This window comes from Megalopta genalis, chromosome 14, assembly GCF_051020955.1.
Source record: "Megalopta genalis isolate 19385.01 chromosome 14, iyMegGena1_principal, whole genome shotgun sequence".
NCBI classification, from domain to species: Eukaryota; Metazoa; Arthropoda; class Insecta; order Hymenoptera; family Halictidae; genus Megalopta; species Megalopta genalis.
The window spans coordinates 9,608,908-9,623,903 of NC_135026.1; the positions used below are offsets into that span (position 1 = coordinate 9,608,908).

The 14,996-nt window shown below is 37.1% G+C and overlaps 1 protein-coding gene across 6 annotated transcripts in view; it reads left to right on the forward strand.

The window, feature by feature from the left end:
• The window catches only part of LOC117225653 (uncharacterized), a 1,038,968-nt gene that overhangs the window by 868,854 nt on the left and 155,118 nt on the right, over positions 1-14,996 (forward strand). For all 6 annotated transcript variants that reach the window (XM_076526304.1, XM_076526306.1, XM_076526305.1 and 3 more), the window contains one exon: positions 3,631-3,839. In XM_076526304.1, the coding sequence (XP_076382419.1) occupies positions 3,631-3,839 (209 nt within the window). The remainder of the gene's footprint in view (positions 1-3,630; positions 3,840-14,996) is intronic.

Sequence of the window (14,996 nt, forward strand, 5' to 3'; positions counted from 1 at the left end):
CGCGATTTCATATTCCCTCGGGTTCGAATACGCCCGTGATTACGGAAAATCTGCAATCTAGGATCGATCACCGACATTTCTGATTCCATTTTTAAACGGTCTACAAAAAGGTCATGTCGCAAGTACGTTCATAAATTACAGAGCTTGTTGCGCATGCATTGAGCGATGCATTTCTGGCGATGCGGATGCTTGTTTTGCAATTGTTTCGACGATTTTTGTTATGTTCATACTTTTACACGGTTTTCCTATTTTTCATTACTTTCATAGGATTCATTTTTTGCCATAAATTTCACAAGTTTTATTACTTGCATATTTTTCATAATTTTCATAATTTTTATATTTTTCATAATTTTCATATTTTTCATATTTCTCAATTTTTTCACGATTTTCATAATTTTCACAAATTTCATGATTTCTACAAGATTCATAATTTTCATAAGTTCCATAAATTCCACGTTTTTCATAATTTCAATATTTCTATATTTTACATAATTTTCATAATTTTCGTACTTTTATAAGTTCCCTATGACTCACAATTTATATTTATCGCTATTTTATGCTTCGAAGTCTGTTAAATGACTCACCGGGTCGCACCCGAACCATAAAATGCTAGCCAATAAGAAATAGCATACAGATTATACTAAGTAAGTGGCATAGCCTTTTCTATTAACTATGACAATGCTTGCAATTTACTTGATAGCAATAATTAGAGCTTTTATTTTAAGAAAGTCATAACAAAAATAAGTAAATAAGATATGAAGTAACGAAAAAATTAAAATGATTATAAAATATTTATATAAAATTCTGAATTAATTAATATTATTATAAAAAAATTTCACATTTCTATTTGGATTCTGTTGCTTGCGATCAGTGCAGACAATTTTTATTTTGCATATTCATCCTTAGTCTAACAATAATAACAGTTCCATTTCCGCTTACATTATGATAAACCAAATTAATAATATTAGTACTATTTTTAGTTCCAAATAAAAATTGTTAACCTCACAGTCTCAATGTTGTATAAGCCAGTATGCAATTCTAATAATAATATGGAATGTACAATTTGTTGAAAAATACAATAAGGAATAATGCGGTATAAAATAATATGATGATAATAATAATAATATGTATGTCTGGATCAGAACTATTATTACTATTATCATTGTTGTTATTATATTACATATTACATTACCATTTATTATTAAAATTGCATACTATTTCATGTAACATTGTGACAGTGAAGACAATAAATTTTATTTTGAAAATAGAATATTGAAAATCAGTTTGCTTTATTCTATTATTCTGACTTATTCTATCAAAACTGTGCTACTGTTATTAATTTGTGTTGTTATTACATATACATATTATCCCATATACTTTATTGTACTTTCTTATACATATATGTATATATTATTTTAAATATCATTATTAGTATATAGAATATATTTTATGATACATATTATCATATACCATATATTCCATATTATTATACAATGCATTTATATACGTACATACATATTATCCCATATACTTTATTGTACTTTCTTATACACATATGTATATATATTATTTTAAATATCATTATTAGTATATAGAATATATTTTATGATACATATTATCATATACCATATATTCCATATTATTACACAATGCATTTATATACGTACATACATATTATCCCATATACTTTATTGTACTTTCTTATACACATATGTATATATTATTTTAAATATCATTATTAGTATATAGAATATATTTTATGACATATATTATCATATACCATATATATATTTCATATTATTACACAATTCATTTATATACGTACACTTGCCAAAACAGAGCTAGATCCGGGTCCACACTGACCCAGCGCAGTTTCTGTCGCTCGCATCCGTCCGAATCAACAAACAATTAATTTAACAACGCGTAACGACGCATTTCTGATCGCGTATAGCATAAAACAGACGAGAAATCGTAATAGAAGGACTCGATTGGTTCCAGCGGGCTGTGTTGCTATGAATTCGCAGCGGTGACGGAAACAGTTCCAGCGGCGTTTATCGGGGGAACCGTATATTTTAATAATCAGTCACGTCGGCCGCGATTACTCGCGCGCTTACCGGCGTTTACATAATCGCGGCTAAGTGTTCGCCGAGATTACTCACTCGACCGTCCGCGATGATTTATCGTCCGCTAATGACTTTCGATTCCGTATTAATTATAGGAATGCCTCGGTTCCTGTTAATAGAAGCCGAGCGGCGCGCGCGCCGCGCCGGTCTCCGCGGGCCATGCAACCTGTTATTATTTTCAACAATTTCGTTGCATAATCGACCGACGGACGCGCATCTCCGCGACGTCACGTTCCATCCTGTTTCAGCAACTGCTCGTCTCTCGATTTTCAGCTCCGGCTCCGACCAGCAGCTCGTGGCTCGCTGAACAATCGAGTGAAATTTTTATCTCGTCGAATGCAATGTTTTTAAGAAATTTCAATAATTAAGATTTTTTTTCATATTTATGGTTATTTATTGTTCATTGTTTTAAGACAATGTGTGAGCGATATTAAGAAATTTGTGATACTTGAAGTGTCAGTCAGATAATTCTGACTGAACCAAGATTTTATCTGGATCTAATCTAGCCCTAACCCAGACCTAACCCAGACCTAACCTAATACGTATTTACAACTACAACAACAAAAATGGATGAGTGGAATTTAGAACAGTGAGAAGATTAGAAGACGTTAAGAATCTTTGTGAAAAATACAAATTTTTTGCATTGAACACATGAAGCCGTGCGCAATTATTATCCTTCTTAAATAATTTTAATAAGTTGAAACTGATACATTAACACTAATTAGAATTGTTTAAGGGGAATAAATAAATGCAGACAAACTTTATTTTGTACAGTCAAATGCACTATTTTTAAGAAATTTTAATATTATTATTATTATTATTATTATTATTTTTATATTATATATATAATATAATATATATATTTTTTTATATTATATATTATATATTATTATTATTATTATTATTATTATTATTATTATTATTTAAGGTTTATTGTAATAAGGGAATGTAAATAATATTACTTATAAAAATATTTTCATTATCATATATAACATTGTTTTTAATATTACGTATCTGATCTCCACATTTTCATTACAAATGAATAAAATTCACAGTCTAATGATTACTTTAGTATTTGAATAATAATGTTATAAGAGCGTTTATGGCTATCTTATACTACTTTAACCCTTCGCTGTCACGCTTACTATACAAAGCAACACACGTCATACAATCTCAAACAATTGCCACTCAAAATCTAGCAACGCTATTTTCACCCAAAAATTTGAGAGCGTAATTTGAACATCGTTTCCTTTATTAGAACTCGGTATCTCAGTTCTGAGTATATCAAATTAATTTGTCAAATTCACTTTTCCGATCAAAAATCTGTCTCATTTTTACCGAGTACGACAAGGGAGGGTTAAAGCAGAGTTGCAATTTATACTGAATTAAAGGAGTGTTGATTGCAAGCTACACTGAATTAACGGAGCGTTGATTGCAAGTTACACCGAATTAAAAGAGTGTTGATCGCAATTTATACTGAGTCGCGTGTATTTTGCTTCTGTTGCAGCAAGAAGGTGGTCCAAGCGGACTGACGGGAATCCAGCAGTGCGCCGGTTGCGGCGGCCAAATAGTAGAAAGATGGCTCCTGTTCGCGATGGATCGGTATTGGCACAACGGCTGCTTGAAATGCTCGTATTGCAGCGCAGCACTGGCGGAAATCGGCCACTCGTGCTACACCAGGAGCGGCATGATTCTCTGCAAAAGCGACTACAGAAGGTAGGAACGCAACGCTAACTTTCTATGCGCGCCGATTCTCGCGGTTCCAACGAATTCTCCGAAATAGACAATGCACCGATTTCCTTGAAGCATTGCCACTCGATTGACGAAAGTTCAAAACGTCAACGTGTATACAAAAGTACTTAACGATTTTCCATTTCTCGTTCATCGATAATAGTGAGACGGAAAAAGTATTATTCGCTGGGTCTCTTTTGACCCGGAACATTCGAAATCGTAACTTAAGGAATTATTCAAGTGACGACGATTTAATTAAATAAATAGCTATTAGGGTAATAGAAAGGGTGGATAAAATGCATTTTGAAAAATTAGTTCTTTCGTTATTAATCTCTGGGTCCATTTTGACCCGAAATATTCAAATGTCACTTAATTACTGGATTTTAATTTAAATAGATAGTTGTTAGTTTAGGAGCGATAGAAAGGCTAATAAGTCTTTAGTATTAAAAAAAAAGCTTACTCATCATATTAGCTTTGGGTCTATTGTGACCCAGAGTATTCAAAATCGTAATTAAGTAATTATTCAATCGACGACAATTACGAATTAAGTAACTGACTGACAGGGATAATAGAAAATTTGACAGTGTGGGTCTATTTTGACCCAGAGTATGCAAGCTGTTACTTAAGCAGTCAATTTGAAATTATTTTAGATAGAATGGCAGGATCAACAAGTTTTCGAAAAGCATCTTCAAACAATATTTCACTTATTATTACTCTTTAGGTCTATTTTGACCCAGAATTTCCGAATCGTCGCTCGATTACTCAATTATTGGCATTTAAATTGTAATAATCGTTACCCTAGGGAAACCAGGCAAAAATAAGATTTGAAAAATAAAACTGATTCCAAGCAATGTCCGTTGTATATAAAGTTGTAAAAAAAACTTGTACAAAACTTCAATTATTTTAAGTGCACAAGACCTCTCTTATCCAAATAAACAACTGAAAAGTTAATTAAACCGCAGCATTAGCCGTTTACTGACTTGTTCGAGAAATAGTGATAGAGTTAAACCGCATTAGATCAAATTTGACTAGGAATTGATTTCAGTATAATTTAATTTGATCGGTTTTAATTGGAGATAATATTATTTAAATAATATTAATAGTAGAATTTTAGAATTTAGTTTAATAGTAGAAATTTATTATATAATTTGATTAACAGGATTTTTTATAAATTTGTTATAGGTTACCTTTAAATTTTAATAGAATCCGATACAAGTTTATAATTTGGTAAATTTTCGTATAAATTTTACTGGAATTAATTTCGATAAAAGTTTAATTGAATTAAAAAGCTTTTGGTTTTGTTATAGGTTAAATTTAAATGTTAATAAGGTCCAATATAACTTCATAATTTAAAGTTAATTTTTATTACAACGTGTTCTATTGATAAATAATTACAAAATAAATATCAGATTATTTACATGTACAATCTGCTCCATTAACAAATTATCAATATATCGGTTCGGATAATCGAAGCACTACTTCCACGTGTTCCGCATCAGCAAATGTTTGACAAGAAATTTTAATTAGGGGAACAGCAACATTTGTATTCCCGGTTGGTCGACTGATACCCACGAATAATTAACGAGCAGAAAAATCGAGAAGATGACGAGCGCGCGCGCGCGCGGTCGCAGCCGAAATTTATTCGGAATTACCGAGTCTTTATTAGTGATAAATGGTTCAATTAGACACTTCCGGTGCGCCGCTGATTATTAAGTCGAGACACGCCGCGGCTCCCAAGTATCGAGTAATCAACATTCCGCGGACACAAAGTAGGTGCAATTTAGGAAGCTGTCACTTAACCGTTGATTAAGGCACCGCCGATGAAATATTGTTTGTAATAACTTCTTTGACATTGCTAGCTGCTGGCGGACGGGTCGCGGCGACCTATTTCAGACCTTGTGCCACACGGTTGCATGGATCGTGAGGTATCGTCACTTACTATGAATTCACTTATCCGGTTACGATAAAATCTGCTCAACTTCTGGAAACTCGTGCGTCGACGAAACGCGATCTCATTATTTTCCATGATGGCGAGCAACGAAATAAAAAAAAAATAATAAATATAATATATATATATATATTATATTTATTATATCATATATTATAATATTATATTATTACAATAATATTATAATATAATATTATTATTATATTATATAATATATATAAAATAAATAAATAAATATAAATAATATATATAAATATATAGTAATAATATTATATTATAATAATTATATTTTTTATATTATTATATATTACATATATATATTATATAATATATGTAATATATAATAATATAAAAAATATAATAAATATGATACCAAAAATTAAATATAAAAATAATTGAAAACATACTCACAGATCTTCTACACCGTAATTCGTAAAACTTGTCACGTAGTAGAACAAAGTTTCCTTCGTATCATTTTAGTTAACTTTTAGATTATGGTAGTGACTTTTAAGTTTTAGCAAAGTTTGAAAACTTTATCGTATTTAAATGAACTCGTCATAAAAATTGGCGCATTTCAAACATTTGTCAAATAAAATCGACTACTGATGCTTAACTAAAAGTCAAGTTTCTGGTCTAAGTGTTTGGTGTTCGGTGTTTGAAAACGTGCCTTTTTAATAAAATGTGACTAACTTCATAGTGTTACGAGTATACAATATAATAGTAACTAGGCTGCAGAAGTTTGTGCGAAACAAAGATTATCTCCACCGGTTGCGAATATAAATATCATTCTTTCTTCAATAATTTTAATATATTTAAATATCAAACATTAATTAACGTTTCCACGGTTTTTAATTTAATTTAATTGTTTTGATGAAATTACAAAATCTACAGTCTAGTAATAAATTAAGTCTAAAGTCTCGAGAGTTGTGCAACAATTCCCACGATAGCAAATGATTTTAAAAAGTTTTTTGTCCATATACAGTCGGTGTAAAAAGTATTCGTACACATTTTGAAGCCGAACAACTTTTTACTTGATTTGAACTACATTTTTTTGGGGCATGCTGAGAGATTAATTTACTAGATAATGGTTATTTCGAAAATATGCAATTAGTTAAAATAGTAAAAAAAATTAAAAATTGTTGTTGTTTTTACCAGACCCTGTAACAGAAATATTTAAACTACATTTTGCAGATCTCTGTTGCTTATAGACACACTGAAATTTCCATTGAAATCGCTTGACAGATAAAAAGGTTGAAAAAACATAATTTTTCAATCTTTTTAAAACAATTTCCAGCCATTATCTAATGCCTCTAACACGCCAACAAGAATTTCGTTCGAATTAATGAAAACGTTGTTCGGCGTCGAAAGGTGTGCGAATACTTTTCTCGCCGACTGTATGTGTCCGACAAATTTTTCCAAGGACACTATACTGCGGAGCTCATTATACCAGGTGGCGCGTCGCCGTGTTCCCCCGTGGCGTCGGAACTTTTTGAAATCCGCCGCGTCTCGCGGTGGATACACCTAATCGGCGGAGACCCGGGTTCCAAATTTAGAAGATTCGAGGTCAAAGCGCAATTTAATGAGAAACAGACGCAGAAGTTAGTTAGCGTGCCCGAAAATAGATCGGCACAATCTGGCCGGGGACCGTGCGCACGGAATCTAATGGGTCTGTCCATATTTTTTTCTTCATCGACCTGTTAACTCTCGACGGAACCCCGACGGCTCCTTTTCATCTCTGATTAAAACCGGGAAATATACGAGGCAACCGGGCTCCCCCGGCGGGGCCCCTCCTCGGACACCCACCCGGCCGTTTATTTTCGGTTAACGATCGCCGTGTAATCCGATTAATTTACGGTTAATTACTGGACGTGTACGGTGTCGATTAATTTCATTCGTGTTCGAAGATATCGATCGTCGAAGTCGTTCGATATTTCTTCCAATTTTTCCACCGATTTTCGGCGGTTCCCTCGCGAGGGATGGATTACAGTGGAAACTCGATCGTCTGGGTTCACGATATCAAAATTCATTATTAAAACATGTTTCACAGGCGAATATGTCTTCTGATTCGTTCGAATCATCCAGGTTCCGATGTATTATTTTGAGTGTGTTTGTGTGTTTGTTGTAATTGTTTAGAGTGCAAACTCAATTATTCGGATTTAGAGTGTTTAAATTGTTTATTATAAGAATATACTTCACGCTTCTCCTAATTGCTTTGGATGAATTCTTAGAATCGATTACAGAGTGGAAACTCGATTATCCGGACTCACGATATCAAAATTCATTGTCAAAACATGTTTCACTGGCGAATATGTCTTCTGATTCGTTCGAATCATCCAGGTTTCGATGTACACTTTTCGTTGTAACTGGTTATAATGAAAACTCGATTATCCGAATTTAGAATGTTTAAATTATCTATTATAAGAATCTTATTATATTATCTATATGTGTCCTAATTGCTTTGGATAGACGGGAACTTACTGTATCATGCTTGTTGCAATAGATTGCAGTGGAAACTCGCTAATCCGAATTTAGAATGTTTAAATTATCTATTATAAGAATCTTATTATATTATCTATATGTGTCCTAATTGCTTTGGATAGACGGGAACTTACTGTATCATGCTTGTTGCAATAGATTGCAGTGGAAACTCGCTAATCCGAATTTAGAATGTTTAAATTATCTATTATAAGAATCTTATTATATTATCTATATGTGTCCTAATTGCTTTGGATAGACGGGAACTTACTGTATCATGCTTGTTGCAATAGATTGCAGTGGAAACTCGCTTATCCGAATTTAGAATGTTTAAATTATTTATTACAAGAATCTTATTATATTATTTATATGTGACCTAATTGCTTTGGATAGACGGGAACTTACTGTATCATGCTTGTTGCAATAGATTGAGTGGAAACTCGCTTATCCGAATTTAGAATGTTTAAATTATTTATTACAAGAATCTTATTATATTATCTATATGTGTCCTAATTGCTTTGGATAGACGGGAACTTACTGTATCATGCTTGTTGCAATAGATTGCAGTGGAAACTCGCTTATCCGAATTTAGAATGTTTAAATTATCTATTATAAGAATCTTATTATATTATCTATATGTGTCCTAATTGCTTTGGATAGACGGGAACTTACTGTATCATGCTTGTTGCAATAGATTGCAGTGGAAACTCGCTTATCCGGAATTCAGATACTTATTCAGGTAATTTTTTTAATCATACGAACATGTTTAGCTGGCGAACGATTCAATCTAGTCTCGTAATCATACATAACACCTTTATTATTCGATCGCCTGCGTCTCCTAATTGGCCCGGATAATCGAGGTTCTACTGCAACCTTTTCGTTGTAATTGGCGACAGTGGAGACTCGACTATCCGGATTTATGACGTAGCACCGGACTATCCGGACTCACGATATGACACTCGACTATCCGGACTTGCTATCTGGCACCTGACCATCCGGACTTACCATGTGACACTCGACTATCCGTATTGACAATGCGATACTCGATTATCCGGACTAATCGGGAACACATGGATGTTAATGATAATGTTAGTGATAATGGAACTCCGGATGGAATCTATGCCGAGTTGAACAATAGTCGGTGTTTTCTGTAAATCAGTTAACACGTGCATCATTGCTATACAAAAAAAATTGAGAGATATATTAGATGTCCAGATAATCGAGTTCCCACTGTGCCTAACATTTCTTAATTACATAAACACGTGTCGTAGATCGAAGATAATCCGCATGCAACGTAATCGACTATACAGATCAGTGAAAATTTATTAACTACAACTGGCTCCGTAATCTGTGAACGTTTTGATACCACCTGATCGATCCGGATAATCGGGTTACAGTAATGAACTTAGATTATTGAAAAGTAAACGTGGACGAAACGGAAAGCATTTCGAAAACAGCTACCGAGCGATCCAGCGCGTATAATTAATGGTAATTAATGTTGGGCCGCGTTAATATCGCGGCAGCAGTGATTCAGTGCTAAGAGGCTAATAAGTAAGTGTACACAGTGCTTTAATGATTCTCGCCGGCCGGGCCATATGGCGCTGAGTTACGAGTAGTAAGAATTATTAGAGTCGCATGCGCCGGTGCATTCGCACAAGAGAACAAGCACGACAGGGCGTTCTGCTTATTAAATTCAAATTAATGCAAATGTAATAATGTAAATGCATACAATCGCGTTACGTATGCATCTCAAAAATCAGTTTCCTCGTCCCCGGGGGGAGGGAGGGTTGCGTATAAGTAATCCCCTGCTCCTCCCATCGAAATCGAAACCGTAAACATTTTCAATTCATCGAGTCGATGGAACACTTGCCGGGTAGCCGGTTAGAAAACTGTTCGAATATCGCGTGAATCCTGTATTCCATTCAAATATGCATACCCTCGTAAATAAGTATCTGGGTCGAAGGAAAAACGCCGCGCGTCACATGTTTTCACTTTCCGAGATATTGTCGCTTAATTATCAGATCGCTAATTGCTTCGTATTATTAGTGTTCGCTTGATCTTTTTTTCAAATTGTTTCCATATTTTTTTCTGACAGAGTAATTATAGTGATTATAGTGTGAGTAATATAGTGTATAGTATAGTATAATTAGTATAGTATAATTATAGTAATTATAGTGTGAGTAATTATAGACTGGAAGTAACGTTTACATATTGTGTGATATTTAAACAGAATTTTAACAAAACACTATATCTATCTATATATATATATATATATATATATATATATATATATATATATATATATATAGACTCGATATAATTTTTACATTGTTGCTGATATCTAAATGAAAACTTAACAAAATATCGTATTTCTATAATTCTATTTTCTATTATTTCTAATACTGAAATGTACAGATACAATGTTATGTTAAGTTCTTTTTAAATATGTAGACTGTTTCAGTTAAAGGAGACCATTTACAATTTATATATATATACACACACGAATCTCATATTATATTGCACAATTGATACATAAACTGGAATTTTTTGAAATTGTAATATGCGATGTTTCTCCTTACAGGCATAGAAATAGGTCTCAAAATGATACAAGCTAACCTAATATAATGTCACGCCACGGGCAGCACTGCTTGGCTACCTCTACTATTATATTGGCAACACTGGAGCACGTTGTTAACGCACTTCCAAGTAGCCTAGCACATTCGCTTTCGTCTGTTCGTTGAACACATCAAGTCGCATTGAAATAACCTTGGCATTGTTGCAGTATACTGTGTCGCGTCACCGTTAAATTCGAAACATGCGAAACAGCGTCAAGAGAAAATTATCAAGCAGTGACAAAACTAATCAAATAGTGACCAGACCCATTAAATAGCGACGAGAGCGTTCGGATCGAACGCTCCAAAACCAATCGAAACTTTTCATAAGTAACCAGATCGTCGACAAGATTTATGAATTTTGTTCGAAAGCGAATCGTGCAGAAATGAGTGAATTACGGTTCGACGAAGTGGCGAATAAAAATCGAACAGAGCGGAATCTCGATTTCACGAGGATCGCGGCCGGTTATAAGATTTTCCCTGACATTTGTATTCTTCGTTGTCGTCGCGTTTCCCATCGGGTAGGTCCGGGCGGACTGGTCCGCAGCACACGTACGCCCTAATCTGTTAGCACAGTCGAACGATTTAGTCTAGCGTAGTATCAATATTTGATTACGAGGCGTCTCCGTCCCGCATGCCTGAATTGGAGACAGAATCGTCCATCCAGATGTCCACTGGCTCCTTCGTATTTCCGGAAGTCGGACGTCGTGGTGGAAATCGATCCCCGGGTACGGCAACGCGAGAAAAACGTCCCGTTAATTGCGACCGGGTTCTCGTCCCTGTCCCTCGTGCTCCCCGTGGCCGGGGAGTGGGGGGGGGGGGGGGACAAGGAACGCCGAGGAACACGCGTGCTCTTTTGAATAAACGGGACACGCCATCTTCTGTCGCTCAACGCGTTCGCTAGCAGCGTCGCTCTCCAGTTAAACTTATTGTGTTCGTCGTATTAAACACGTCGCGACCATTTGTAAAATACGATTAAAACGTCGTCAGAAAGAAGCTGTAAATTCTCTAAATAGCTTGCTGCGTGTTGCAATTTTTAATGGTTACGTTCACAAAATTCATTCGATGTTCTTTACGTGAAATACGACGTGTCGTGGTCGTCGCGCGCGTGTGGCGCTGCTAGCGAACGTGTTAACACTACTCTGATCGGGTGTAGTTACGTCATAGAGTTACACGTAACTGGATTGTGGATGGTGGGTGTTTTCGATAAAATAACAAGGCAAATTTGACACGGTTAGATTTATTGGAAATAAATTATTGGAATTAATGGTCACTTATATTATTGATGGAAGAAAAATGTGTTCAGACACGCCATGAAATTGGGTTGTGATTTTCCCATGTTTTTGATGAAATTACCGGACGAAGTTTAGCACAGCGATAGGATTACGAGAGTGTTGACATATCAATGATTTTAGTTCATTAAAATCGTTGAAAGGAGAAACATTTGTACAAGCAATAAACACTCATGTAAACAAATACGTTACTACAGTAACTTGTGGCCTGGTTGATTTCTGCCATAACTGGATTCTACAACATTCGTTGCCATGGATTCTCTAAAATGTAACGTGATTCCATCGGTGACGTCACATATAAGCAGTTCAGCAAGATAGTAGAAGACAACGTGACCAATCACAACCGCGAAAACTTTCCTGGCGATCGTGCTGTTTTCTACCAGACTCCGCTCAACTACTCATCCGTGACGTCACCGATGGAGTCACGTGACATTCCAGCGAATGCACGACAACGACGGTTCCATTCGCGATCCTCCAGCGCCCTGTTAATCAGAGCCCGATCAAACAAATTCAACCAAAAATTCCGCGCCAAGTGCGTGACAACATTCCCGCACCCTAAGATTTTCCGCGACACTTTCTCACGGGAGACAAACGAGTGCATCCCGGTGTTTACCCATCGTCTTAAACGCCGCGGTGGCGCGGTGGGGGTAGCCTTTGACGCACACCCTGAAGAACCGAGCGTTCTTTGCGCGGGTCGTAACCGGGCGCGCGCGGGCCCGCGGATTGCGCAACCCCCGCGGAATCGGCTCGCGAAATTTTCCCTTGAAATTTCGATCCAGGGGCGGAGCGGTGGGGGGCTCGCCTATATCCGAATTGAGAGAAGTAGCACTCGAAGCGGAGTGACGCGACAGAAGCATCGACATCAAGCCTTGCGGTAGGGGTTGCTACAAGAGAGGGGGGCCGGTGGGTGACGTCCAAGAAAGAAGAAGCAAAGAAGGGAGGGAGATCCCGCGGATCGCGGATCGAGGGCGGTGGGGGGAGCATCCGGTTAGAAGAAGAGAGTCGACGATCGAGCGAACGCGGACGGTGGAGCGAGGACGAAAGAGAAGACTGATCGAGAGACACGGCGGATAGCGTGACAGGGAAGGAGTTCCAGCAAGAGAGAGAGAGAGAGAGAGAGAGAGAGAGAGAGAGTGCGAGGGGGTGGAAGCGGCGCGGGGGTGGGAAGAAAAGAGAGAGAGAGAGCCGAGGGTAGGAGGTAGTGGTTCGTTTCTTTTGGATTCAAGGAATGTTTCAATCAGTTTGATTGAAGGGCTGAGCCACGGCAAGAGGGTAAACTCGATTTACAGCCGTGCTGGAGGAGGGGGCCGAGGGGCACGGGCCGGGTTGTTCGGGTATATAGGTGTAGGGGAGGGAGAACGCGCTGGTAGTTTCGGGAGGGGTGCGGAGGGTGGCGGGTGCCACAATCACCGAGATGCGTCCAATCACCCCCAGCCTCCAACGCCATCGGGTTTCGGGTGCACGGACGAGGGCTGAAGGGATTGAAGGTGTACGGAGGGTGAAGGGGCCGGGGTTGCGGAGTGAAGAGAGCGGCCAATCATCGCTCGGCTTTCCGCTGGAGCGACGTCGTCGTGGTGCTGGTTTGGCCTAGATGTGCAATCAGACCGCTTCAGAGCGTCTCCTCTCTCTCTCTCTCTCTCTTCTCTTTTTCTCTGACTCTCTCTCTCTCTCTCTCTCTATCACGACGTGTCTCGATCTGTCTGTTCGGGTTTCTCGCTCTCTCATTCATTCTTTCGCTTTCTCTCCGCCTCTCTGTCTCCAGACTTTCTCTCTTCCCTTCCTCACTCTGTCTCTCTCCCCCTTCCACGCTTTTGGCAGTTCTCTGTCCGTCTGTCTATCTGTCTCCCTCTCCGCGGCCACGTCCCTCCGCCGCCGTTTTCTCTGCCCCTCCCCGCTCCGTCTTTCTGGCCGAATACCAAATTCCAGCAATTTGGTAGGTGGGTACTTTGTTGAATCAACATGATTGGGCTTGACGGAGCCCGGCGACAGGGCGCTTCGTCTGGCCGTGCCGCGCGATTCCGGCCGGTTGGAAGACGCGCTGGATCTCTCTCTCTCTCTCTCTCTCTCTCCCTCTCTCATTCTATCATTCTCTCTTCCTCTCACATTCTATCATTCTCTCTTCCTCTCTCATTTTATCATTCTCTCTTCCTCTCATTCTCTCATTTCCTCTCATTCTCTCTTCTTCTCCGTTATTCTGCTTCCTTTCATCCTTCCTTTCTCTGCTTCTCTCTTTCTCGCTCCTTTTCTTCTTCTTCCGCTTTCTTCTTTCTAACATTCTTTTCTCTCACTTTCTCTTTTCCTTACTCTTTTACTCTTCTTACTTTTTATCTCTTCCTTTCTCTTTATCTGTTTACTTTATCTCACATCCTTTTCCTCACTTTCTTCTTTCCTTTGCTTTCGTTACCTGTTTATCTTTATCGTTGTCGTATTATTTTTATTTTTTTTCTTTATTTTCTCTTTACCTGTTTCTCTTGATCGTTTTGTTTCTTTCGTTCCTTCTTTGCCTGTTTCTTTTGATCTCTTTGTTTTTTTTAGTTTTCTCCTCTTTCTTGATCTTTTTCTCTTTTTTCTTTTTTTTTCTCTTGATATTTTTCGTTTTCTTTTTTTCTTGATCTTTTTCTCTTTTTACTTTTCTTTTTCTTTTGATCCTTTTCTCTTGATCTTTTTCATTTTCTTTTGATCTTTATCTCTTTTTCCTTTTCTCTTTACCTTTTTCTCTCTTTCTTTATCTCATTCTCTCTCTCTCTTTCTCTCTCTCTCTCTCTCTCCCTCTCTCTCCCCCTTTGTCGCGGGTGCGACGAGAGAACTTCGTGAA